General features: G+C 40.7%; 1 protein-coding gene across 2 annotated transcripts in view; it reads left to right on the top strand.

Annotated features, from left to right (window-relative positions):
- FAXC (failed axon connections homolog, metaxin like GST domain containing) overlaps nucleotides 1-25,435 on the top strand; it is a 74,640-nt gene extending 49,205 nt beyond the window's left edge. The window contains exons 5-7 of one of the 2 annotated variants that reach the window (XR_007724817.1): nucleotides 6,617-6,733; nucleotides 16,824-20,490; nucleotides 20,581-25,435. Coding sequence is in view for 1 of the 2 variants with exons in the window: in XM_050786592.1 (XP_050642549.1) it covers nucleotides 6,617-6,733; nucleotides 16,824-17,113 (407 nt within the window). In the remaining variant the exon portion in view is untranslated. Of the gene's footprint in view, nucleotides 1-6,616; nucleotides 6,734-16,823 lie in introns of both variants that reach the window. The other variant, XM_050786592.1, reaches the window with a different exon arrangement.
- Nucleotides 25,436-27,627: the final 2,192 nt, after the last annotated feature.

Genomic DNA, 27,627 nt, shown 5'->3' with positions numbered 1-27,627 from the left:
TCTTTCTGATGTGGTGTTTCATTAACCAGAATCTGGGGGCTACCAGATAGTCATTATTGAATAAAGAGATAGAACAGCTTGTTCCTTTGATTGCCCAGCACAGGGCAGATGAGACAGAAATGAAATTGAGGGGAAAGCCTGTCTTGGAATGCAGTTTGAATTGAGTGATATATTTTCTTTATCCTCAGAAGATGTATTTGGGAAAGTGATACTGGGGAGAGAGACTCATATAATTTTTATAGCCCTCAGATCTCACCATGTCAGCTGAATTGTGCAGTCACTCAGAAGCAACAATATTGCAGCAGCTTCAAGAAGAGAGAGAACCAGGAAGGCTGATCATCAGTGAGTTGGTAAAACTGATATCTTTGTTGGAGATGTTAGCTGTAGATCTTTAAGGCTACCGGGAGCTGCTTAGTGATGCTAAATTATAAGTGAGCCTGAGTAGGCATTTGCCTCATCCTGAGGAATACTTTCCTAATTTAGATATGTAAAGTCTTTCCACACTGGTGCAAATCCTTCATCTAAGTTTCCTAAAATTATAAAGTATGCCCATGGATTCTCTGAGTGTCCGGAGTTCAGAAAGTGTTCAGACACATTAATAGAGGAGAAGTACAGAGGAGTATACATAACCCATTGCTTAGAGTCAGGGATTTATGCACTTCCTGCTTTCATCCATAAGGAATTGTAAGAGCTGGGACATCAGCAAAGAGACAGGGTGATGGTGGCATTGGTGGCCAGTGAGAAAGGTGTCGAGATAGTTCATATGAGCTGAAAAGAGATACATTTTTGTGTGTTCTTTCAGGAAGTCTTATTAAAAATTACAGGAGTATCTAGTTGCTTTCTAGAATGAAATCTGAAGAGGGATTAAATTAAGGAGCTTCTTCTGGTATTTTCTCTACCCACGTTTATTTTTTCCCAGAGTGTGAGCAAATTGGCGATCGTGAGCTAATCACAATCTATACAGTGATTTTAGAGTACGCTTGTATGAAAACAAGTGCTTTTTGAAGGAAGTGGCTTCTCTTATATATTATTTCTGACAAAGTGGGGTCTGATCAGTTGTATAAGGGAACAGGAAGTAGATTTTATTTTTCCTATAGCTTTGCCCTGTGGGACATTCACTTGCGGAAAAAAAGTTTTAAGTGTGTGCTCTTTGATGCTTGGATGGTAAGATTACTGTGACCTCCTATTTCCTTGGGAAAAACACTCAAAATCTTTGTTTCTTAATTTTTATTCAATTTCCAGTTAATGAAAGGTGAGAGAGGGACAATTAGAAGTGTGAATAATGTCCACATTGATTTTACTATAATTGCCTGCTTATAAATCACATGAGTGCTCAGGTATAGGGAACCCTATGTAAAACACACAATTGTACTTTATCTCTTAGACTCATAGAGAAATGAGTCTTGGAAAATCTTTTGATTATTCTCTTTAGTTTCTCCCTTGAACTTACATTTTATAGCACAGCCAGCCTTGTCTCCTTTGTCACTTATAGAATTTGGAAATTTAGCTAAATTGTGGAAGTGGAGCTGACAGTGACCAGTGGGAAGTGGGAAAAGAATTAGGGAGGAAGGAGATGAGATTCAAACATTCATTTCTGTAGTGTTTCTAGTGGTCTGAAATAAACTTTCTGTCTACTATCTCATAATAATATATATGAAAACAGGTGATCAGTATTTCCTTAGAAGTATGTTAGTGTAGACTAGGAATGGGTGTTGTGATAGAATAAATATGGCCATAATTTTTTTTGTGAGTTCCAGAGGAAAGAACTGAGATGCATGGTAGAAGTTCTAAGGCTATTTTGTTTCAGTATAAGGAACCATCTAACCACAGAATAGTCTGCCCTGCCCAATAAATTATGGGAGAGAAGTTTCAGCAGGGTTGGGGTTGGGATGGTGAGTATTTGGTAGGAAAGTGTGAGAAGGGATTCCTATACTTGGAGAGAGGTTGGACTGGTTCTGTCCACATTACTTGTTTTGACTATTGGAGATGAGTATAAAACAATTTCTTGTGTTAGAATAGCACCTCCTAGTTTGCAAAATGCTTTCACATTATTATACTTTTTAATCACTATTACAGGTCTACATTCTGAGAAAGGACAGAGATCAAACATAATTAAGGCTATCATAACCTTAATTGATGTTTCCTATGTGATAGGTGCCAGATGGACAGAGAAGTAAAATAGAGGTTTACTTGCCCTCAAAGTGTTTAAAAATTATTAGGAGATAGGACCTACACGTAGGTAGGACTGAAAGATGGCTGTGTGATTTACCTAATGTGTGAGCTAGACCAGTGGTTCTCAAAGTGTGGTTCCTGGAGCAGCAGTATCGGCATTACTTGGGCTCTTGTTAGAAATGCGGTTCTTGGATCTCACTCTGTACCTACCGAATCAGAAACTCCTGGGATCAGGGACTTGAGTGAGTTTTTTAGAAAAATCTTTCAAGGCCTAGTGTGGTGGTGTATGCCTATAATCCCAGCACTTTGGAGGCCAGGTCGGGAGGATCACTTGCACCCAGGAGTTCAAAACCAGCCTAGGGAACATAATGAGGTCTCATCTCTACTAAAAAAGGCAGGAAAAAAAAGCCTTCCAGGTGATTATACTACATGCTCAAGTGTAAGACCAATGATATACTCTAGTTTAGCCCAGTACTTCTTAAGCTTCACTGTGCACAAGAATCACCTGAAACAGTGCTATTCAAAGTCTGGTCCAAGAACTGCAGACTCTCCTGGTGATTTTAATGCCTCTAAAGTTTGAGAAACCCTGACCCGAAAGCTTGTTAAACACAGGTTCTGTTGTCCCATTCCCAAGTATTCTGATTCAGTTGATGGGATCTGAGAATTTCTAACTAATACTCAGATGCTGCTGGTGCTGCTAGACTACTCTCTGAGTAGCCTCACTCTAAGCAATACGTCCCTCTGGGATTTAGCAGAGGCGTGGACAATGAGAGGTTCCAGTAAACTGGGACAGTGTGGGAAGCCTTCATGCAGTGGAGGAGGTAGGACTTGGTCTGAGTCCTAAGGGAAAGGTCAGGCTTAGATAGCCAGAGTTATTTGGAGCAGGGAGGATAGGATGAGCACCTACATGTTTGGCTGAAGTAGACCATTCATAGGAGGTAGAGCTCAGCTTGTCCTGCCCAGGTCTGGAGAGCGTCGCACACTGTCAGCTCTCGTGCATCCTCCCCAAGGAGGCAGCTCAGAGCCAGGCAGCAAGCAAACAGCCCAGGATTGTGAGCACTCCTCAGTTATGCTGCGTATGCCCCCAATTCCCCAGTGGAACTTTCAGGTGCATGTGACTCTCTGCTTGTCCCCTCCTATTCTCTTGGTTCCTTTGCTCATCAAGTTCAGCTTGCTTCAGCTTTGCAGCTTGCTAGTTCCCTCAATTTGGCCTAAGTCTTCAGGCCTGGATTCTGGACATTCTTCTCAGACTCAATATTGCTTCCATTCTCCCTGGACAACTGTGCGTCTTTGTCCTCTATTGTTCTCCCTGCCCTGCTCATCCAGCCATCCGCTCAGTTACTACTCAGTGGGGGTGAAGGACCTAGTCTACATGCTCAGTCCTCTTCCACATACTCTTGTCTTTGCTGTGTCCCTTATCTCCTGGTCAACCCTCTGTGGCTGCCCATGACAGCCACAGAAGTGGAAGACAATGTGGGAAGAGCTGGTCAGGCTTGGTGGTCAGGATAAGCAGCCTTGGGTTAATCAAGGTCACTAAAGGCTTATAACCAACGATCCATGACATAGTCCAATCACAGTGAACTCAAGTCTGTGTAAGAGAGCTAATGTCCATCAGGACCCCTTAACATTCTTGTTATTCATGGTTTAGTACTTCCACTCAGTTTTTGGTCATCCTTGGGTGTCCCAATGGTTCCTTCATCTACAATATGGCCTTTCTCACAGAGAGGAGCTGCCTAAACCACCAGGAGAGGTCATATGAAATTCTACAGATATCCAGGGCCAACTGTCATTCTCCAGCCGCACAGTAGAACCAGCCACTCCCCCTGCCACTCCCTCTGTGGGCTCTCCTTCTCCAGATCCACATGGCCCCTCCCTTTTTCTGCATAGTCACTGTCCTTGTATTTCATTCCTGGTCTCTGCTGTCTGATTGCCACGTGAAGACCAAGCCATGAGGTCTGTTGGGTCACTCTGGGCACCTGAAGTCACTTTGCTACTATCAGCATGTAGACTCACCCTCATCATCAGGAGGGCTCTGCACCCTTGGGGAGGTGTTCTGGGTGCTTAGAAGCTGGCCTCAGGTGGAGCATACTTCAGAAGGTCTGATGTACCCTCGTCCCTTCACACCCGGGGCTTTGATGTTTTCAATCTTCATTTTCCCTCACCAGTGGTTCACAGGTCACATTCCGAGCTTGGAGGCTGGCAGGGGAATTACAGGTGCCCACATATGCCTCAGCTGCTTCTGTCCATCCTGTGGAAGTCACCGGATGGTTCACCTCCCAAAAATGAAGCTCACAGTGTCTCATCACCCAAGTCTCCTCCCTCAGTGCCCTTCACAAGTGTCCTGAGTGTTCTGCTTTTGTCAAAACCCCCTGGTCGTGAGACCCGGGGCCACTTTGCGAACCCCAAGAGTGCTGCAGTCTGAAGCCTTTAACTTGGCCTCTTTGTCTCTAAGCAGAGTCAAATCTAATTCGATTTCCTTAAAAAAAATTTCTTTTGCCAAGCTCCCAAAGGCCAAAGCTAGAACAATTTGAGCAACAAAATAATGAGAGTATTGGATTATAGCCTATAGAATAAAATAGATATCCATTAGTGCATACTTACATAAATAAATAATTGAATACATTAGGAAATGGGAAAGAAAGGACAGTAGAATTCTAATCAATACGAAGAATGAGAGAAATCGAAACTCACAATGAAGCAAACACCACAGTAATATTTGCTTCAGATAACATCCACCAGTGGACACTAAAATTAGCAGGCCAAAGTTTGAGGAGAAACAGGATATTTATAAAGTCTCAAAGTGTCTCTGTCAAGATTATTAGTTACAAAGGAATAAATCTGGCTGGGCGTGGTGGCTCACGCCTGTAATCCCAGCACTTTGGGAGGCCGAGGTGGGCGGATCACAAGGTCAGGAGATCGAGACCATGGTGAAACCCCGTCTCTAGTAAAAATAGAAAAAATTAGCCGGGCGCAGGGGCGGGCGCCTGTAGTCCCAGCTAAGGCTGAGGCAGGAGAATGGCGTAGCTTGCAGTGAGCCGAGATTGCGCCACTGCACTCCAGCCTGGGCGACAGAGCGAGACTCCGTCTCAAAAAAAAAAAAAAAAAAAAAAAAAAAAAAAAAACAAAGGAATAAATCTTAACTTTATAGTGAAAAATCTAGCAGATGGCATCTTTACCACATGGTTGAGATTAATATCGTAGTCATAAGATATAGGACATTACATGCTCCCTGATATGATGCCCTGCAAAGGTGTATTAGTCAGGATTCTTCAGAGAAACCAATCCATTAGGATTTATTATACGAAGTTGGCTCACACAATTATGGAAGCTGACAAGTTCCAAGATCTGCAGGATGAACTGGCAAGGTGGAGACCTCGGAGGGACCAGTGTCCCAGTTTGAAGCCAAGATCGTGCCACTGCACTCCAACCTGGGCAACAGAGTGAGACTCTGTCTCAAAAAAAAAAAAAAAAAAGTCTTAGGAAGTTGATAGTGTCAGATGGGATGTGGAAAGGACTGGAGAAAGGGAGGGGCTATCATGAGTGCTAATGTACGTTATGTCATTTCATCCTCACAATAGCCCAAAGAAATAGACACTCTTAGTTTCATCCCCATTTCCAGATGGGAAAACTGAGGCTGTAGAGGTTATGTGATGACCAGATTCCCACAGTGAATAACAGTGATGCCAGGATGTGAACCAGGCAGATGCATCTCCCCCAGTGCTCCTTCCATATGCAGCAGTGTCTAACAGTAGCCTGGGAGTTGACTTGGGTCAGTTTTAATAGGTTGAGTGTGATAGTCCGGTGACAAGGCCTGGATGAAGTCAGTAGTGTGAAACATCCTTTCATGAGAGCCTGATGCCAGGGCTGAGCCTGTGACCTCATAGCTTCTCTTAATGTTTTCCGTGGAAGCTGGTCCTCAGAGGTGAGAACCTTGCCAGGACCATGTAGTGTCATGGGAAATCTCACCTCCAAACCTCTTAAGGAGCTTAGGCTTCTTGTTTTTCCTGGGGAAATGTATTTAAATTAACAATGTAAGTGCTGATGTTGGCTGTGCTTGCTTTGGGTTACTTTTGAGACGATTTAAGCAAACTTCCAGGTGTTCTTAAGCATCACAGACTTGACTTAACTAGAGTTTGAGATGAGTTCCCCAGAGGTCTGGTGGTGATCAATTCTCCCTTTTTTCCATGAATGCCCTCTCTCATCTGCTTATTTTGATATGTTCCTTGTGTTGCTATCCTTTGGGTTGGTGTATCACATGATTGCTTAATTCATTTTACCTTTGTTCTATTTTTTTTTTTAAGCAAAAGGGTGTGCATGCATTTAGACTCTGCAAAGCTTTTTGGTATTCAGTATAAGAATGTGTAATAGAGTGTGCTGAATGCCATTGTGATGATGTGAGGTAGTGCGGGCCAGCCCAGTGACTTCTCTGCTTTATTTACTGCAGGTGATAAGAAGTACATCATGGGGCCCAAGCTTTCCACTCTTGACGCCACTGTCTTTGGACACTTGGCACAGGCAATGTGGACCTTACCAGGGACAAGACCTGAACGGCTGATCAAAGGCAAGCCCTACACACCTCTTCAGGTTTTGGGGCTTACTGGGGCTGGGTGGGCAGTGGGGTAGCCCAGTGGAGAATTCTAGACCAATGCTTTGGTCTTGGGTGTGCTTTATGGAGATACCAGGCTGTGGTGTACAGGGCTAGGGCTGGTTCTCTGTACTCAGGATACTTTGGGGTAGAAGAGAGTCTGGGCTTCTCACCTGTTGTCTTGCCCAGACTATGTTCTTAGTAGTGCTGACACAGATCCTGCCATGTTTTTATGCTAGCGCTTTTCTTCCATCTGCTTACATAGTGGGACTTAAGATTTGTTCCTGAAATAGGGTTTGAATTCCACCTAGTGCCCTTGGTTTGCTGGTTTTCCTTAATTTCCTTTGGGCAGTGGGGGCTCCCCACTTTCTGGTATATCCAGTGCTACAGCAACCACGGTGGGGTGACGCTGATGAACTCACTGACTGTTTCAGATGTTCTGAGTCTAAACCGTTCTTAGATGTTGCACATGTAACTGTAAGTACATAGGATTCTGTGCCATTTGCATTCAAGCCACTCTCTCCTCCTGTTCTAACAGAGTGGCTGTAGATCATACACTAAGAGTAGCAGAGCGACCAGACGCAGTGGCTTGTGCCTGTAGTCCCAGCACTTTGGGAGGCCAAAGCGGGCAGATCACAAGGTCAGGAGTTCAAGACCAGCCTGGCCAACATGGCAAAACCCCATCTCTACTAAAAATACAAAAATTAGCTGGGCATGGTGGCATGCACCGGTAATCCCGGCTACTCGGGAGGCTGAGGCAGGAGAATTGCTTGAACACAGGAGGCGGAGGTTGCAGTGAGCCAAGATCATGCCACTGCACTCCAGCCGGGGTGACAGAGTAAGACTCTGTCTTAAATTAAAAAATAAAACTAGTAGAGCTAAAAAGTTCAAGACTGTGGGAAAATGAAAATGTCAACAAATATTTTGTAAGTCTAGTGCTTTCCAAAGTATTATTATTATTATTATTTTTGAGACAGAGTCATGCTGTGTCACCCAGGCTGGAGTGCAGTGGTGCAATCTTGGCTCACTGCAACCTCCGCCTCCCGAGTTCAAGAGATTCTCCTGCCTTAGCCTCCTGAGTAGCTGCGATTACAGGCGTGCACCACCATGCCCAGCTAATTTTTGTATTTTTAATAGAGATGGGGTTTTGCCATGTTGGTGAGGCTGGTCTTGAATGCCTGACCTCAAGTGATCTGCCCACCTTGGCTTCCCAAAGAGCTAGGATTACAGGCATGAGCCACCATGCCCGGTCGCCCAAAGTATTATTTATGTTAATTTTGACCAAAGAAATACAGTCTTAGTACTTTTTTTGTGTGATGTGTACCTTGGATGTGAGGCCTGTCAGAATTACAAGAGACATGAGAGGGGAAGCTAAGGAGCAAGGATAAGTAGAACCCGTGCTAGAGGATGAACATATATGTGTGAGTGGGTGTGGGGTTGTAGCCAAAAGTAAAATTCATGGTGGAAATGGCATACAGAAAGACAGCTCACCTTGGATTGATGTGCAAGGGACCAGATCTTGGGGTGTGTGTGTGTGTGTGTGTGTGTGTGTGTGTGTGTGTGTGGTGGGGTAGGGTGGTGGGATATACAGATGGTTCCTGACTTACCATTGTTTGACTTATGATTGTTGAACTTTAAGGTTGCGAAAAACAATACTTATTCGGTAGAAACCATACTTTGAATTTTGATCTCTTCCTGGGCTGTCCATATGTGTGGTGCAATACTCTCTTCTGATGCCAGGGGGTGGCATTGAGCCACACTTTCCAATCAGCCATATAATCATGAGGGTAAACAACTGATACTGTACAGTGTGCTGTGTTGCCAGATGATTTTGCCTTGCTGTAGGTTAATATAAGTGTTCTGAGCACATTTAAGGCAAGCTAAACTAATGTATGATGTTTGGCGGGTTAGGGGTGTTAAATGCATTTTGGACTTTATATATATATGTGTATATATATACACACACATATATATACATATGTACATATACGTATACATATATATGTTTTAATGGGGTCTTGCTCTGTTGCCTAGGCTAGAGTGAAGTGGCATGATTGTAGCTTACTGTAATCTCAAACTCCTGGGTTCAAGTAATCCTCCTGTCTCAGCCTACTGAGTAGCTGGTACTTCATGACTGAGACACCATGTCCAGCTAATTAAGAAAACTTTTTTTTTTTTTAAATAAATGAGGTCTTCCTGTGTTGCCCAGGCTGGTCTTGACATCCTGGCCTCAAGTGATCCTCCTACCTCAGCCTCCCAAGTAGCTGAGATTACAGGTATGAACCACCGTGCCCAGCTGATTTATGATATTTTTAGCTTTCAATGGGTTTATAGGGATGTGTCCCCATATAAGTCAAGGAGCATCTGTATGTGGCAGCCAGGGCTTCTGGGAGAGGCTTCCCCTGCATAGTTGCGTGGGAACTGTTTGAGGCAGTACCTAAGCAAGTACCTGGGGGCCAGGGATGTGGGGATCGAAGTTCAATAATTAGGTTTGGGGAAGAGGATTGACAAGAGTTAATCAAAATGTTTATGTCCAACTGAGCAGGCTGGGTATATAGATGAGAGACCAGTAGAATAGCACATAGAATGCTCTTAATAAATGTTGGATGGATAGCTGGATGGGTGAATGGATGGATGGATAAATAGATGGACAGATGGATGGGTGAATGGATGGATGGATAGATGGATGGATGGATGGAACCAAGCAAGGCAGAATCATACAAGAAACTGAGGCAGGCAAGCAGTCATGTGTGGGTGTCATGTAGATGGGTGGGGAGGTGGTGGAGCCTGCAGCTCTGTGTGTGTGTGTGTGTGTGTGTGTGTGTATGTATGTGTGTGTCGATTCATGTGCATGCCCAGGAGGTTAGACCAGGCTGACGCCAGCAGCACTCACTCTCCACATCCTCTTATTGGTGGGGACAGAGCCCCGGATACATGATCAGACTTCGTTGGAATGGGTCAGGTATTGATCTAAGGTCTTCTGGAAGTTCAGCTGAGTGGGACTAGGGATAGTATGGACTGTCATTTAATTTCCTAAATGGTCATTATGAGGATGTTCCTTGTTTTGCAATACACTGGAACTTCTCTAAACTAAATATGCTATCACATTGGTGAGGTTTGTGGCATTTAAAATATCAGTTTCTCTTTAATTTAATCCCATTTTTCCATAGTGATCTAAAAGATGTTGATTCCTTTTAGTTCATTTAGGGCTGTGTTTTATATCCGTTCTCTGTTCCTATTATTTCCTACTCTGTTCCCTCCATTCTCCTACCATACCACCCTTACACACCCACATGTACACACCCACCCACATCTACTCACATGCTCTATACACACCCCCACACACACTCACTTGTACAGTTATACCTACACTTCTACCCGAACACATCCCTACATACACACGTGTGCACATACACATACAAATGTGCACACACACACTGTTGTGGTCATCTGTTACTTCGTCTGAAGTATTTAGAGACCCCATTATCAGTAGAACTCACAGACGCTATAGAATTTTTTCTTTCAGAAATGATGCATTTTTTGTTATGATTTGGCCCTTTTCTCTATTACTTCCTGAAAGGACTTGAGGCATTTCGTGTTCTTTTAAAAGAAATGATCAGCCTTTTGGAGGATTGATTTCGGGCCTCATGCACATCTGGGGAGTCTGACACCATCGTCTGCAGGGGGCTTTTGGCACATAGTTGCATGTACTTTGATTCTTAAAGTAGCTTCCAGCTTTCCCTGGGTACTGGTGTAGCATGAATTATTAAAGTCCACAGGGATCTCTAAATCCCATTTTAGGCATTAGTTCCATACCCTTTCTAAATCTTTGGACGGGAGCTGATAACGTGCAGCCAAACTACCACTGCCGTAATTTGCTCTCAACCTCTTTCCCTGCCTTTGCTGTCTCTGTGGTAGAGACTTTCTCGAGAGGTAACATGAGAAGGGTTAAGTAGAAACAACAAGCAGCCTGGAGATTTTAGAACTGGGTGAAACCCAGGCATGTGAATGGCTCGGATTCTGGCAGTTTTCTGCTTTAGCTTTGGAACAACAGAAGCACCACTGGCCTTGCCTCATTGTGTGTTTGGATGAATATTAGTTTTTTGGTCCAACGTATTATTTACAAAGCCACACAAGCTACTTCTGGAACCATGTAGAATAGTATGAAAATTTCCTTCATTTAGATGAGCAGGAGGACAGGCTTTGAATATACATATGTATGCATTTATCTATCTAGATAGACATATAAATATGAGTGATAATTTGCTTACTGAAGAAAATTTAGAAAAGATAGAGAAGTTTTAAAAGAATAAAAAATAACTCGTGACACCATGTTTCACAGAGAACGATTGCTGATATTGTGGTATGTATCTAATCTTTTATCAAATAGAAGTATGTATATATATATATTTTAAGTTGGGACCATAATGTTGATACAATTATAACCTAAAGTTTTAAAATTAACTGTATTTTGGCCATTTCCCTTGTCATGAAATATTCTTCAAAATGGTATTTTTAATAGTTGCATAATATCCTATCCTGTGGCTACATGGTAATTTATGTGATTAATCTATTTCTGGACTTGTGGGTTGTTTTAAATAACTTTTACTAATATTCTATAGTGAATATTGTTATAAATATATACTCTTGCTCATCTCTGGTTATTTCCTTGGGCTAAATTTCTTGTTCGGTAATTACTGTCTCAAAGGGCATAAGCTCTTGGTCTACATGGCTAAATTGCTTTCTAGAAAGATTATACCAATTTATATTCTCATGAGCAAAGTCTGAAAGTACTTCCAATTTTTGTTCCTTGATTGGGGTTGAATATAATTTATTTTGAAATTTTTGCCATTTTATACTGAAAAAATCTCAGCTTTATTATTAGCAACATTCTTAATGTGGAGTCAGATTTGACATTGTAATCAGGGTTCTTATTAGAGAATTGCATGTGGATTGGGGCGCTCCTTAGAACCGATGTGGAGAGCTTGAGAAAGCTGAGAAAAGTGAAATTGAAGCCATAATGGGTCAAGAACTCTGCAGCGTGTCTGCCTGTCCTCCAGAGTCCTATCAAAACCACAGACCTTAATGCGATTTTCTGAATTAGGAGGAGCCCAGCCTTCTGTGCTCTAGGAAAAACCTCATTCAGCAACTTTCACCAGCAATTATTTATTGTACTTGAGTGTCTTTTTACTTAATACTTGATAGATTAAAAAGTGGAAAAAATGCTGCATCTCCTTGACCAGCGTGTAAATATCTCCTCACTCCTGCACTCTTACTGTCCTCCATCTGGAGGGAAGTGTTCAGGAAGAGGTTGCTGTGAGGAGATTTGGGTTTCAGGAAAGGGCTGGATCAAATTACCTTGGCCTGTTTTTGTATTTGGAGATCTGGGAATTAATATTTTTTAGCTTCAAGGAGACAAGGCAAAGGGGGTGTTTTCATTACAGTATTCAAGTATTTTAGGAATTTTTCTGAAGAGGATATATGCTCAGTGTCCTCTATGCCTGCGTGACAGATGCTAAAAGGAGCAACCAAGGGTGTAGTCAGCGCCTAGCGTGGATCTGGAACAGGGAGGTGCTGAGTAAATACCTGTAGAGCAAATGAGTGTGTTTGGATGTTGGCCTAGGTTTTCCAAGTTATTTGCTGGTTCGTGACCGAGGGCTGGCAGGTGCTGCTGTGAGACATTGGCAGGCTTCTCTCTCACCCGCATTCCTGCCTGGCATGATTGGCAACTGGGAGAACCTTAGTTCTGGATTCTGGATTTGGTTGATAATGTTTTCAGCATCAGATTGTACAGAATGTTTTGATTATTAGAGAAATTAGAGGAATACAGGAATATAAAATGTGTCACTTTATTCAAAGAGCAGGGAGGGTATTTCCATTTGAGAAACCCAAGTCTTTATTCTATCTGGGATTATCTTGTGGGTAGAGGGGCATTCGACTTTCTGATAAATGTCCTCTCAAGTTGTCTGAGAATATCACTTTGTTTCTTACCAATTGATTTTATTGGATTTTTGAATATGAAAAGTAATACATGATGGTTACAGTAAGTTGAATTACAAAGGTATAGTTTAAAAAATTTATGGCCTTCTCCTCATCCATGTCCAATATTATTTCCACAGAATAACCAATATTAAGGATTTAATGTAAATCCTTTTGTGTCTTTTTTCATGTACAGATTTACATATGCATATATGTGTTTCAGTTTGTTTATTTTCACTGTTTTTAAACGAAATGGAATTATATATACACATTATCTATAACTTGTTTTTTTCACTTAACAGGATATCATATCATCTTAACAGCTTCACAATATTCTATAGCATAGATGTACCTTAATTTATTTAATCAAAACCTATTGATGGAGATTCAGGCTGTTTTCATCTTTTACTTTTCTTCTTTTTTTTGCTTAAAAAAGCTTCATTTGATATCCATGTACATATATCTTTACATACCACTGCTTTCATTATAGTTGAATAGAGTACTAAAAGTGAAATCCTGGGCCAAGAGATATGCACATTTAAATTTTTGATAGATAACATCGGATTACTTTCCAAAAAAGGTTATAGCAATGTATGCCCCTGCCAGCCATGTAGTACAATGCCTGACCCTCCACGTTCTCATCAGCATTGGATGTTATCAGACTTTTTTTTACCAGTCCAGTGGATGGTACCAGTCCAGTCCCTGGTTCAAGTGATTCTCCTACCTCAGCCTCCTGAGTAGCTGGGACTACAGGCGCCTGCCACCACGACCGGCTAATTTTTGTATTTTTCAGTAGAGATGGAGTTTCGCCATGTTGGCCTGTCTGGTCTCGAACTCCTGGCCTCAGGTAATCCGCCCACTTTGGCCTTCCAGAGTGAGGAGATTACAGGTATGAGCCACTGCGCCCAGCCTGTATAGGCATTTATATTAACACAGGCTTATCTCTGTCTCACACACACACACACCCACCCCGACCACTCCACACAACCTATTTCTACTGCCAACTTTTTCTGTTCTTTTGTCCAGTAGCATGTTAAGTGGCTCAGCTGATGGAGAATCTAGCCACAGAAAGAGATAGGCAAAGCCTGAAAAAGATAAAACCCAACTATAGATGTCCACTCTCTGTTTCACTCTTTATCAGGGGCAGGAATTGAGGAGTGTGTGGGCTCGCAGCTCTTGGCTCATCAAAGCAAACCCTTTCTCAACTACATGTGGGAATGATCACTTCTTTTATGGTAACTCATTGCCATTAAGGGGTGGCACCTGTCTCCTTACAAGTCTTGAGACCTCAAGAATAATTACAGAAAAATATTCCATGACAGGTAGTGCAATACTATTAATTCCGAGGCCATGCTGTCAGCTCATCAGTAGAGAGCTGAGTGGAGGTGAAGGGCATGAGGACTAAGGAGGTTAATATGAATTCAGCAGGTGAGTGAAGCACTTCACATGCCTGGCACACAGTTAGGAGTATATAACTGTTTGCTATTATGATTATTAATTTTTATTATTGCATACTGAAGTGGTATTAATGTCACATGGTCACAGAGCAGGCACCTCTTCCGGAGAAAGGTGAAGAAACAAGCCTGTAGAAAGAAAAGCCATGAATGAAGTGGTATTCATAGATCCCGTGGATCTTGTGAATAGATTCTGATTTTCTGTAGGAAAAGCTAGTAAGGAATGGATTTGATTGAGTCAAATAGGGCTGGCCCCAGGTCCTACTGTGAAGTGACTGTATTTCATCTTTGATGTCTCTTTACCTCCCCAATTAGATATTTTATTTTCTCTTGCTGCTGCCTTCACATCTTTATTCAATTCTTGGTTCCCTGGCATTGGCAGCAATACCTGTTGAGGCGTTTCATGACTGTCCCTATGAGGGAGAAAGTAAGTGAAGGTTTTCCAGGCTGCATCTCCTCAAAAGGAGCAATGGTGTTGACTTCTGGGTTTCTGGCTCCTGAGCATGTGCACAAATATCTTTTAGAAGAGAACAGATTTTTACATAGTGGGGGTTGAGCTGTTATAATTTGAGAAGACTGGAAATGGTGACCTGGAACCAGTACGTGTCCATGGGATCCATGAAGCAGGGGGATTTGCTTTGTTTATGATTTGCAGGGGGTGTAAGCAAAACAGCAATCAAGTTTTGAAAAATTTTAACAACATGGGAAAATGTTTACAATAATGTTACAGGAGGTAATATGTAATAATAATGGCAATAGGTAAATAGAAAAAATACTGAAAGAACTTACACCAAAATGTTAATTCTGATTATCTTGGATCAGTGAAATCATGGGTACTTTTTTTCTTCTTCTTTATATATTTGTACAGTTTCTGTATACAGACTAATTCTAATTTTCCAAAATGAGAATATGTTATTTTCCTTAACAGAAAAGTTAAATAGAGTAGTGACAAACTGTCATTAACAGAACCATTAATATGGAAACAACCTAAATGGCCTGTGATGGGGATTCATAAAGATAAACTGAAGCTACGGTACAGCCATTATAACAGTGTGCAGTTACCACTGTGGTCAGAGTGTGAAATTCAAAGATTTTTATTGTACATTGTTAAGTGGAAAAAAGTAGGATAAGAAAAAGAATAGATAGTAAATCCTATATAGCACATGTAAATATATGTAAATGTATGTGTAAGTATGTACATTTCTGGAAGAACATAAATGAAAATGTTATTATGGGGAATGGGATTATTGGTAATGCTTTTATTTTTTGCTTATCTGTTTTTTCTAATTTTCTGCACTAAAACATGGATTATTTACACTGTAAATGAATATTTATATAACTTAAATCCAAAGATACTCAGAGTAATAATGTCCTATAAGAGACAGTAGCAAATCATATATTTATAAGCAATGTTGCCATCTGCTGGATCAAAGGGAGAAGCTCACCCTCTTTCTTTGTGTTTCATTTGGAATTAGGAAATGAAGGCCAGGTAGAGTGTCACGTTTCAGACAAATGCCTAGACAGTAATAGTGACTTAACACAAGAGTTCCTTTGATTCGTGTAAAAAAGAAGTAGTCTAGTGACTGAGTGGGACCCGGATCCTGAGTACCGCTGTTCAATTTCATGTAAAAATTTAAAAATATCTTATGCTAAGTGTATTTGCAGGCACACTTATCCATAAAGACAATTCTGAGTTATCCATTTTATGGATTTTTTTGGGGGAAAAGTGTATGTCCTAACATAACTTTCTTCAGCTACTTGGCATGGTACTCAGCCCATAGCAACATTGCAAAACTTTGTTGAGTAAACGATTACTTCTGGCTGACTTAATGCAACCAACAGTTGATGTATTTTCATGGAATATAAATTAATTTATATATGAACCAGTCAAAGCATTAGTTCTCTTGATATGTAAACAGAAAATAATAAAATGCTTCCTAAAGCCAAATGATGGTAGTTTATCTGCCATTTTGGATAAACTACCCCCCCACTTATCATCATCATCAGACTCACTTCTTCATTTCATTCTGCTCACTCACTGAATTTAACTTTTCTCACTCACCGTTTTTTATTATGTGCATAAAAACCTAAATATTTTCACAGTATCTCTATGGAAAAATACTGTTAATGTTTACCTTCCCCACTACTCCAGTTTCCCAGAAAGCCTAGTGGCTGGATGTCATAGTTTGGGCCACTGTTGCAAAATGCCGTAAACTTGGTTTCTGGTAAACAACAGGAATGCATTTCTCACAGCTGTGGAGTCTGGGAAAGTCTGGGAAATGCAGGATCATGGTGGGAAATGCAGGATCTTGACTCTGGCCCATTCAGGATCTGGCGAGGGCCTGCCTGAGTGAGGGCCCGCTTCCTGCTTCCTGGACACAGTGCTGTCTCGCTGTGTCCTCACATGGTAAAACGGGAAAGGCAGCTCTCTTAGGCCTCTGTTATGAGGGCACTAGTCCCACAAATGAGGGCTTGGCCTTCATGAACTAACCACCTCTTGAAGGCCCCACCTCCTAAGACCATCACATTGGGAGTTAGGATTTCAACATTGGAGTTTCGGGGGAACACAGACCATAGACGTGGTAGACTGCTGCCTTTGAAAACTAATCCTTGCTTTCCTTACCACACTGCAGGTGAGCTGATCAACCTTGCCATGTACTGTGAGAGGATAAGGAGGAAATTTTGGCCAGAGTGGCACCACGATGATGACAATACCATCTATGAATCTGAGGAGAGCAGCGAAGGCAGCAAAACCCACACCCCGCTGCTGGATTTTAGCTTTTACTCAAGGACAGAGACCTTTGAAGACGAGGGAGCAGAAAACAGTTTTTCCAGAACCCCAGACACGGATTTTACCGGACACTCACTCTTTGATTCGGATGTGGACATGGATGACTATACAGACCACGAACAATGCAAGTGACGTCCAGCCTCGCTGACGCTCTTCCTTGGTACCTGCCACTCCCTGGGTTGGTCCATTTTCCCAGGTAGCAATCCATCCGAGCTGGGAGGAGATCGTCGTGCTTGGCACAGTTTTCACATGCTAACTGGACTATAGCAGCCTTATTTCTTTTTTGTACAAACAAAACACAGAACCATTCGAATGACTCCATTGAAAACAAACAGGCAAAAAATAACAATGTCAGCATGGTTCCTGAAATCCATTTTTGTTTTCATTAGAAAACTATTAATAATATTGTGTGGTAGAGCAGGTGTAAGAGCGGGTTGTCAGCTGATAGTGTTTATGATGATCCTCTTCAACCTTGAGGTCTTAGTTGTGAGATGGATTCTTGAACCTCCTTCATCCACCAGGATTTGAAGCAATGAGAGATATCATCAGAGAAAATGTAGGAGATAAATGTCTTATGGTGGCTGCTTGTACTTTATGTGTGTATATTGTATGTTGAGACATAAGTCAAATAAAATCCACAGATATTCAACGAACACCTACTATGTGCAAAGCACTGTGCTAGGTGCTAATCAGTATACGTTTTATTCTAAGCCCTGCCAGTGACTAGCTGTGTGATTTTGAGCAAATCTCTTATTAACTATTGTGTGCCTCATTTTTCCCACCTGTCAAGTGGGGATGACAATACTCTCCACCTACCTACCTCACAGGGGTGTTGTGGGGATTCATGTGGTAACATTCGTACGGCGCTTTAAACCTCTTGGAAGTGGTGCGACATAAACACAGCATTTTATTCTTTATTGCACTTCATGCATGTGAAGATTTGAGGGCAAAGGAATTCCATATCCAGGCAACCACCACCACAGTCACTTGCAAAAGCTGAACAGATGAAATACACACAAAGGTACACTTAGGACTTTGTCATCATACCTTTCTGTGATCTTGGCTGAATCAAAATCTTTTGTTGAAAGAATATTGGAAATGTTTTTACAAATTATCAACAGCTACAAACAGTCTTCAGTTCTACCATGTATTTGCGGAAAAGTGGTTCTTTCATTGCCTGAGCTCACCCTGGCATGTTCTGTGTTGATTCCAGAGTGTTACGTTGCCTACGTTTGATTTATTTGAGGAGAATAAATCTCAGGAATATGGCAGGTTTCATAGAGTTGAAGGGAAAATATTTCATTGATTTTTGTAAGCAGAAGCCTGCCAACTTGTAACATCTTTTTGAAAACAAAACTTGCAAAGATGTATTGAAAAGATGAAGTAGCAAGAGGATACTTGTATCAAAGCACTCTGTGCAGTGTTAGATTATATGCAGTTTTATTAATGCAACTTTTCTGGTGTTTTAGGCCACTGCCCAGTGAGAGGAGAACAATGCTGAGAACAAGTCTTAATGTTTTTGCTGTCTCCTCCCGGTTCTCTCTCTCTTTCCCTAAAGTATTCTATGAACTGTTGGCTTACCCATATTTGTGAAGGCTCCCTATTTCTAAAGATGAAGTTATTTTTTTTTTTTTTTTTTTTTTTTTTTAAGGACATTTTCCAGAGACACATGGGGCAGAGATGCTGGGTGATGGCTGTTGAATTTGGGCTAGGAGAGCCAAGTTTTACAATTGCAAACAAAACTGTTTTGCTTCTGACCAACATAAAGATTGCTCATTATGGGGTTAAAGAGGCACTTCTTAAAATACAGAAACTTCTGAGAAGTCCATGCACTCTACTTGAAAACAAAACAAAACAAAACAAAAAAACCACCTCTTTGTGAATATAGCATTTGCAAAACAATCTTAAAAGACTGCTGTAGATTCGCAAAGAGGTAAAGAGAGGAGAGTTTTTAAGGCTGCTTACCACTTAAGCAATTGTGTAGGGCATATGTGACTGGGAATACGTGCTGAGATACCCTAAGTTAGAAATTCTTATTCCACGGGAAACTTAGTTGTTAATATCTTATTAAAACCAGTCTTATTTAAAGGGACTGTTTGATGCCTAATAAGAATGTGGTGGAGAAGATATGAATGGATAAGCCTGTTTGAGGCTCCAGCGTCATTTGGGAGGACTGTTTGCCTCCCCTCTCTCTAGCAAGTGTGTTTTAAGGCCAACTGGTGGCATTTCTATGTGACTAGGGAGACTCCTGGACTGAAAATATGAGTATAATGAACAGGTGGACTGCAGACCTGTCTCCACAAAGCATGGGTTGTCCTTTTCCCACCACATTTTAGCTGAAAAGAAATGTATTGGAATTTTTTTCTATAAACAATTTATTCTTACTGTACAGTACCAAGTGTGATGTATGTTCTCTCAAAGGATGATTAAGTTATGAATGTAGATTCATATATGTTTTAATTTTGTATTACTTGGAATACAAGTATGTGGAGAACCAACTTTGAAAATGAAGTTGTAGAATAAGTCATTCCATCCAGGTACCTCTTACAGGGGCATGAATGGACATTGCTACCTGGAGTCTTGGACAGTTGCCTGACAGCGTATGACTGGGCATCAACATTTTGTAGGTGTCAATTTGATTTAGAGCCCTAGAATATGTTCCTGCTTTACTTTCCCAAGGTGGGTTATGCAAACAGAATAACCAAGACAAAGTCACCATGGTGTGAGTCTTTATCCGGAAGGATTTAATTTTATGTGCTTCATTCTTAAGCTACCCAGATTTGAAATGTTCTCCCATTTCATGAACAGGTGCTAATTATAAGAAAAAACAATAAGAAGTTAAGGGACATTTTGGTCATCTGGCTTCTTGTTCAAGTTCTGTGTTTCCTTTTTTGCTGGAAGATAACTTGAAGTATGTGGTCTTTAATGTTAACAGATGCTTTTGGTTGGACAAAAGACCCATAGGCTATTCGTTCCTTTTTTACCTCTCATTGTAAAAGTAAATCAAGCTCTTGTATCCACCTCTCTTTGCCCACCTGCACTCTCACTCAACAAGATTAATGAGCAGAATCATTGAGCTTTACTCTCCATCAGAACAGATATAAGGACAATCTATATTTATGCAAAGATGAACTATATTGTCAGCATTTACCAATTTGTTGTTGTTACATAATGAATTGTAGAAAGTGACACTACCAAGGCTGTGGGCTACCTGGGAGACTAATCACAGACTTGGAACAACTTGGACTTGAATCACAACTGCAGTCTACTCCTCAAGTGAGCCCTGCCCATGTATACTGAGGTATTAGAGTATATTTTTGTGAAAACAGCTAAGGTTCAAGGAACAGACATACTAAGGATTTTGGCCTTGTGGGTCTTGCTTAGATTTGTTTGAGAGAAAATGTAGAGTCATAGAAATGTATAGCTGTGCTCAAAATTAGCTGTAGAAAGCACCTTATTGGCTCGGTGTCACATACATACTTATTTGAAGGGCAGGACCAAACCCTGAGGTCAATATGGACATACTTATTTGAAGGGCAGGACCAAACCCTGAGGTCAATATGGACATACTTATTTGAAGGGCAGGACCAAACACTGAGGTCAATGTGGTTCTTTCCATTACACCATGTTGCCCTTGATGGTTTCTTTCTATTACAGCACCTTGCCCTTGATGGTTCTTTCCGTTATACCACCTTGGCTTTGTTGTCTTATAGAATGCATGTTACCTGAGAAGTCACCCTGTGTTCAGAGAACCAGCACGTCTCCAGCCATTCCCTGCTTAGAATCCTTCACTTTTGTTCAGCCTGGTCAAGACCAATACAAGAGACCTTTCATCAGTGCAGGGCATTGCTAGACTCTGCAGGGCATTGCTAGACTCTGAAGAATAGCAAGATAGATTCCCAAATCACCAAGACTCCTCATACTTTCTTATGTATCTTTTAAAGAACCCATGTCCATTCCCTCACTTGCTGAATATTTACAGAGCACCTACCCTGTGCCTGGCCCTAGAATCTACACTAGTTGCAGAGTGGCAAATAGAACAGCACAGAACTCTGATTTCAGGGCATCCCTTTTTGCCTAGATTTCTCTAGCCTCTTACCTACTTGGCCACTTCCCTGTTCCATTCCACCCACTACAAATGGATTAATCTTTCTAAAAAGCTCTGGCCCTGATGGGGTGTGGCATTGCCTCAGGGTGAGGGGTACTCCTTAGGGTCTGGTGTTTTCACCTTTATTCACCTTGTCTGCGTAGCTCCTCCATGAGAGCCATCCAGTGCAGCCAGGTTGATCCATTTGCCATTGCCTAAAAAAGCCTCATGTGGCCCCCCCCTCTGTGCCTCTGCTCATGCCAGTCCTTCTGAAATGTTCTAGTCTCTGCTCCACTGTCCCAAGTCATGCCCATCTCTCAAGGTCTGACTTCGTCAGCTTCACATGAAGGCTTCCCAGCTGATTATAATCTCTTCCTTTGAAAATGAAGCAGTCATCATTTTCTTCCCTGAAGGTTGCATGGGAAAGATGCTCAGAGTGGGTCACATACCATTAAATAGTGATTTTTCACTTTTTGTGTGTCAGGAACTCCACTGATAATCTAATGAAAGTTCTATACCCTATTCCAAGAAAAATACATATATGCAAATACATAAAATGTTACAAATGAATTCAGGAAATTTAGAGACCTGAAATTATCCATGGTTTTCTCAGGGGGTTAATGGAACCCAGTTAAAAAGTCTTGTTCCCAAGAGTCTTTAAATGTTATCATTGTGTTTGTTCTTGTTTTTAACACAGCCAGAGAGAAGAAAAATTGGTACAGGCTATGCAAGCAAAAGTAATCTCTATTATCCATGTTCAGTATGTCTTGAGTGACAGAAAAGAAGAAAGAAGTGCTCTTAGGTTATTTGAGAAAATTTTGTTTTGGAGGTTTGAAATTTTGAAAGTGATAGGATTTTGTTGTTGTCCTTGTCATTTATCTTTTAACCACCCCCAAAATTGATTTATCAAAATGAGTTCAGGGCCAAGTGCACTTCATTTCAGCCCTGAAACCCACCACTTCTGCATGGATAGGGCAACCAGCCTTGGCTGAAGGTGGGAGAGAGGCTGGAGTTTTCCTTACAGAAGAAAGATCTGCACAATCAGGTTTTCCTGTATTCATTCATTCATTCATAGAACAATTGTTGAGTGTATTTTCAATAAAAGGTTGGTGTGTTTTGTTGATAGGGAACAACTCAGGTTATTCTTCTTTCTTTTATTTATTTATTTATTTTAACAGAGTACAGTTATTTTATTGTTCCTGACTATGACCCAAGATCCTTTGTTCTCCTTTATATGCAATGCTATTTAAGTCAAACTAGAACTGATAAAAGTACATTCAATGACAAATCCTTCCCAGGCTAAATGCTGGGCTCTGGCAACCCATCTTTAACAGGTCCAGGGATCAATTACATGTGATTGTGAAGTGCTTGACCTTTATTCAGTTGCTTCCTGTGGTCTGGATATAACTTGGGAAGTTCAAAAGGATCCCCTTGGTGGATGAGGAGGGAGGGGCCTCTTACCTGTAAGACTCTTGCTAGTGTCAAGGGTGGATGCGAACATCTGTGGCATGTTTTCCTCATCTGAATTCCTTAGTAGAAACTCAGATTTTTGGTCCCTGATTTTCAAGAATATCTTAAGGATATTTAAGTTTCCTTAATCTTTTGAGATTAGACTGCTGGAACCAGCAACATTAGCCTTGCCTGTTAGCGATGATTACAGGGGGCACTGAAACATAGATTTAAAAACAGGGACTCAGCTGTTTTGGAGCTGACAGGGGGACCTCCTCAACCATTCTGCTTTCGCCAAAGCAAGGAACTTGTCCCCAGACCCAGGCCCTCTAAAACTCCTGCTGCTGGCTGGACCACGACAAACTAGGATGCTCAAATTTCATGGGGATGATTGCCTTAAGTTGTCAGATTGGTAGACAAATAAAGGGGACCATTGCAATAATAAAACAAATAACCTATAGATATGGTCTAGCAGCACCAAACTGACCATTTCAGTGGGAAAACAAGTCATCTGCAGTAAAAGATGGATACGGTACTTTAGTGTTCTGTACACAAATAATTTTAGCAATGAACTTAATGGCCATCATGCATTTTTGAAACAATCCACTAACCATAAAGCAATATATATCATAATCAATTAACTTTATAAAAAGTTGTGTTACTAAATGTGACTAATTCTCCTCCCACCCCCACTAGCATGCATTTATTTTTATTTATTTGTGGCTCTGGAATAGAGTAACTTTCATTTATCAGTAATGCTTAAGCTTTTTTCCTTCTTTAATACCTTTTTTGTTTTTAGTTACCCCATGGCTTCTAAAAAAATAAGATCCAACTTCTGAATTGCTATGTTAGTTAATGGTGGCTAAACAAATAGCAGAGGGAATATAATATAATTGTTCATTGAGGGCTAAAAAAGAGGGATGCTGTGAATATTTACTATCTTCCTCCTCTTTGAAAAATAATTTTCCTCTTTCCTCTTTCATTGTTCAGGATCGGAAATATTCTTTCGTATTTGCTTCTCTTCTACAAGAGATTATATTTGGCTTATTAAAATATAAACCATGTCCAAATGATTGTATTTTTATCTGTAAAAAATTATGCCTGGGATTTGTTTTTTGCAGAAATAAGACTAAAGACTTCTGCTTCAGTAGGGGTGACATGTTTGTGTTACTGCTGTCAAAATGATTTTATTGCAAGTAATAAGCCTCGTGGGATCAGAACATGCTTATTTTAAACACATGTTTTTTCCCAGTGATCTACATCATGCCAAATGTCTGACAACTCAAATGTTGATGACAGCGATGGTTTTTCCATGGTGATGTTGGAAAAATTAGGGTCTGAGTCCTTCATTTGGTGGTATTAGAATTTAGCTGAATAAGAGGAGAGAAGAAAACAGTAACAAATGTCAAAGTTTCAAGCAACCATGTGGTATGGCTGTGGTAGAGATGTATCAGGCAATTGAAAGTTTTCTAGATGGTGCCATCTTGCTAAAATAATAAAAAGTACAGGTTTATAAATCAAAACAAGTGCAATCTACGTAGGGAAGGATTGTCTATGCATATACAAGTGGCCAGTGCAGGAAGTGTTGAAATCACATTTATCTTTATTTTAATTTCTATGCTCATGTCCCCCATTCCCCTTCTGAAGCCAGGCCTGGGACCTTAGCAACTTAGAGGGTCTGGCCCTGATGTTTACTCCTTTACTTTTGGAATTTCCTTCTAGTCTCTCAAGAGTGTTTGCGGCATATATTTTCCATTTTATAAATATAAAATGTACAAAGTAATGTATATTTTGTTTTAGAGAAGTCTTTTAAATGTTTGGAGACAGCCCAGATCATCCCTATTTAGGCAGTGGTCTCCAAACCTTTGTGCTTATTCACCCCATTAATAAAATTTTCTGAGCATGCCCCTCCCTGTATTTATTTATGATATATATGTATATATGTATACACTGCTGTATATGTATATACTGTTTTACTGATGTAAACATTAAAAACCATAGCAAACATAGACATTTTAAAAGTATATTTTCTGGTCCTCAATGGAGTTTAGAGAATGGGACAAGGGGTCTTTAGGCGTAGCACCCAGATGCCTGTAATTGATTAGAGAATGTGTATATACCATTTGTGGCAAAGCAGATATAAAATAAGCATGGACGCATGATTTTAGGTCAACGTATTTAATTATTTTTACTTAAAATAGGCATTTTTGGTTGGGAAAGAGAAGGATGAACAATTTGATGTCACCTTTAATATTGCACTTTTTAATTCTGCTTTTGGGACCACTTGATCTAGAATGCCTTGAAAATTCCGGAGAGATTTAACACCCCACTGAGTTAAGCAAAACAAGAAAAGAAAGTAGGGGTGGGGTGGCACCCAGATAATGCAAATACAGGATGTATTGTCTGTGAATTTCAGCAACAATCTGAAAAACATGTTTTGATAATGTCTGGTAATTAATCATCTCACTGATTACATGTCTTTTTTTCTATTTGTTTATAATCTTGTATCTTCAAATGTGTGGAAGATGTGCAGACTTATTTTCAGGTATCTGAGATAGGAAGGGCCAATGTTAGCATAATTTGAACCCACATTTCAGCTACTTGGGGGCTAACGAGCGGACACCACCTGGAAACACTTACCTGTACCATCTGTTTTGCAAACACAATGATTAGCATCTTGCTGAATGATGACCCCAGTGTGAAGGTGGCATTTCAGTGTTTACTTCTGGATCTATGAGTTACTTTAGCAGAGTTAGTAGTAGTTTATAAAGCAATATTTAAACTCGTACACTTGATTGTAAGATAGATTTGAATTGTGCACTATGTTGATTACTGTATATAAATGTGGAAATTCTGTATATTTGGTCTTAATGCTGTATGTATTTGATGTGTAAATGATAACTAATGGATATGAAATAGTTTTCTGTGAATGTCTTTATTCCAGTTTACTTCTGTTTTGCAAATTTGAATGTTTAAATTTCAGGCTCATGGGGAAAATCTGAAATGTTTGCATCTAATATACTGTTAAGTGGTGGTCTCTTAGATGATTGGGAGAGTATTTTAGTTGTAAGTTTCTTGTATAATTAAAACAGAGGTAATGAATATTTTAGGCATATAAATTTCTGATAGAATTTCAAATGAGTGGCTTTTAAGAAGAAAAACAGATCTCTGGAATATGCTGTCCCATCCTCTCCTGCTTTTATTTCATGCCCAGTGTACCTCTGAGTGTTACGAAGTGTGAGAACCACTGGTACAGAGAAGAAAAGGAGGAGAGGAAGAGCTGGGAGCACATGTTAAGACCTTTGCTATGGCTATGCCTTATAATAGACCAATTTTCCCTTGTATAAATATTTTTTTTTTTTTTTTTGAGACGGAGTCTCGCTCTGTCACCCAGGCTGGAGTGCAGTGGCGCTATCTCGGCTCACTGCAAGCTCCGCCTCCCGGGTTTACGCCATTCTCCTGCCTCAGCCTCCCGAGTAGCTGGGACTACAGGCGCCCGCCACCTCGCCCGGCTAATTTTTTTGTATTTTTAGTAGAGACGGGGTTTCATTGTGTTAGCCAGGATGGTCTCGATCTCCTGACCTCGTGATCCGCCCGTCTCGGCCTCCCAAAGTGCTGGGATTACAGGCTTGAGCCACCGCGCCCGGCCTTGTATAAATATTGTCTCAATTAGTCAGGGCATGGTGGCTCATGCCTGTAAATCCCAGCACTTTGGGAGGCCGAGGCTGTGGGATAACCAGAGATCGGGAGTTTGAGACCAGCCTGACCAACATGGAGAAACCCCATCTCTACTAAAAATACAAAATTAGCTGGGCATGGTGGTACATGCCTGTAATCCCAGCTAGTCGGGATGCTGAGGCAGTAGAATCACTTGAACCCGGGAGGCGGAAGCTGGAGTGAGCCGAGATTGCGCCACTGCACTCCAGCCTGGCAACAAGAGCAAAACTCCTTCTCAAAAAAAAAAAAAAAAAAAAAAAAAAAAAAAAAAAAAAAAGTGTATATATATATATAGATATAGGTAGATAGATATAGATATGTATGTATAGTCTCAGTTATACCTCTTCAATAAAGTAATTATTCTATTCCCAATTTATAGATGAAGAAAGAGGTTTGGGGTGATAAACTGGCATATGGTAATATGGCCATGAAATGCTCAAGTCATTGGGGTCAGAGATTCACAGTAAGATTTTGGAAATTCAAATCTTATTATGAAGTGATTCACATATGTGTATCATAATGAACCCTAAAGGATAGCTGGGTGTATAGGCATGTCAAGATCTATAGAGACATGCAGGATGTTTCAAGTACTATCTTAAAATTTGACCAAATCTTTGGTTAAATAATAATACTGTTATTCAAATGTCAGCTTTTTACCACTTAGAGCAAATTACAATCAGGTAACATTCAAAATTCTAACCCTCCCTTCCCAACATGGGAATATCTATTAAGTAGCAAATGAGAGAACCCCCTAATCTCACATTTCAGAGATAATACTGGTTGAATCTCTCTTATCTGAAGTGCTTGGGACCAGAAGTGTTTTGGATTTGGGTTTTTCTCAGATTTTGAAATATTTGCATTGTACCAGTTGAGTACCCCAAAATCAAAATTGGAAATCTGAAATAATCCAATGTCTGTTTCCTTTGAGTGTCATGTTGGTGCGCAAAAAGTTTTGGATTTTGGAACATTTCAGATCTTGGATTTTTGAATTTGGGATGGTCAACCTGTAGTTTGGTTTTTATCTTTTTAGACTCCATTTCTCTTGATCTATAAATCCTATCAGCCCTGTTTATTAACATAGACCCTAGTCAGAAATGCTTTGAAATAGATCTACATCTACTTCAACGTCAGTTGGTTCCAGACCCTTCTAGAACTTGTTTGGGGTCCTGGACTCCCGTCTGTCCTGTTAGGGAAGCTTTGCTGTCCTAGCTTTCAGTACTCTGTTCAGAGGGAAGGGCATCATTTACCTTTCCAGTGTGCTGTGCTCTCAGGAGCATTAAAATACATGTTTTACTGCCATTTATACTGTTTCTTGACTCAATTTTTCATATTTCTGTTCTTCTTTCCTTTTAGAGGAGAGGCGGAACAGCTGGTCTCCTGCTCTCTCAGAAGC

This window comes from Macaca thibetana, chromosome 4 (assembly GCF_024542745.1).
Source record: "Macaca thibetana thibetana isolate TM-01 chromosome 4, ASM2454274v1, whole genome shotgun sequence".
NCBI lineage: Eukaryota > Metazoa > Chordata > Mammalia > Primates > Cercopithecidae > Macaca > Macaca thibetana.
This window is presented reverse-complemented; position numbering and strand designations above follow the sequence as displayed.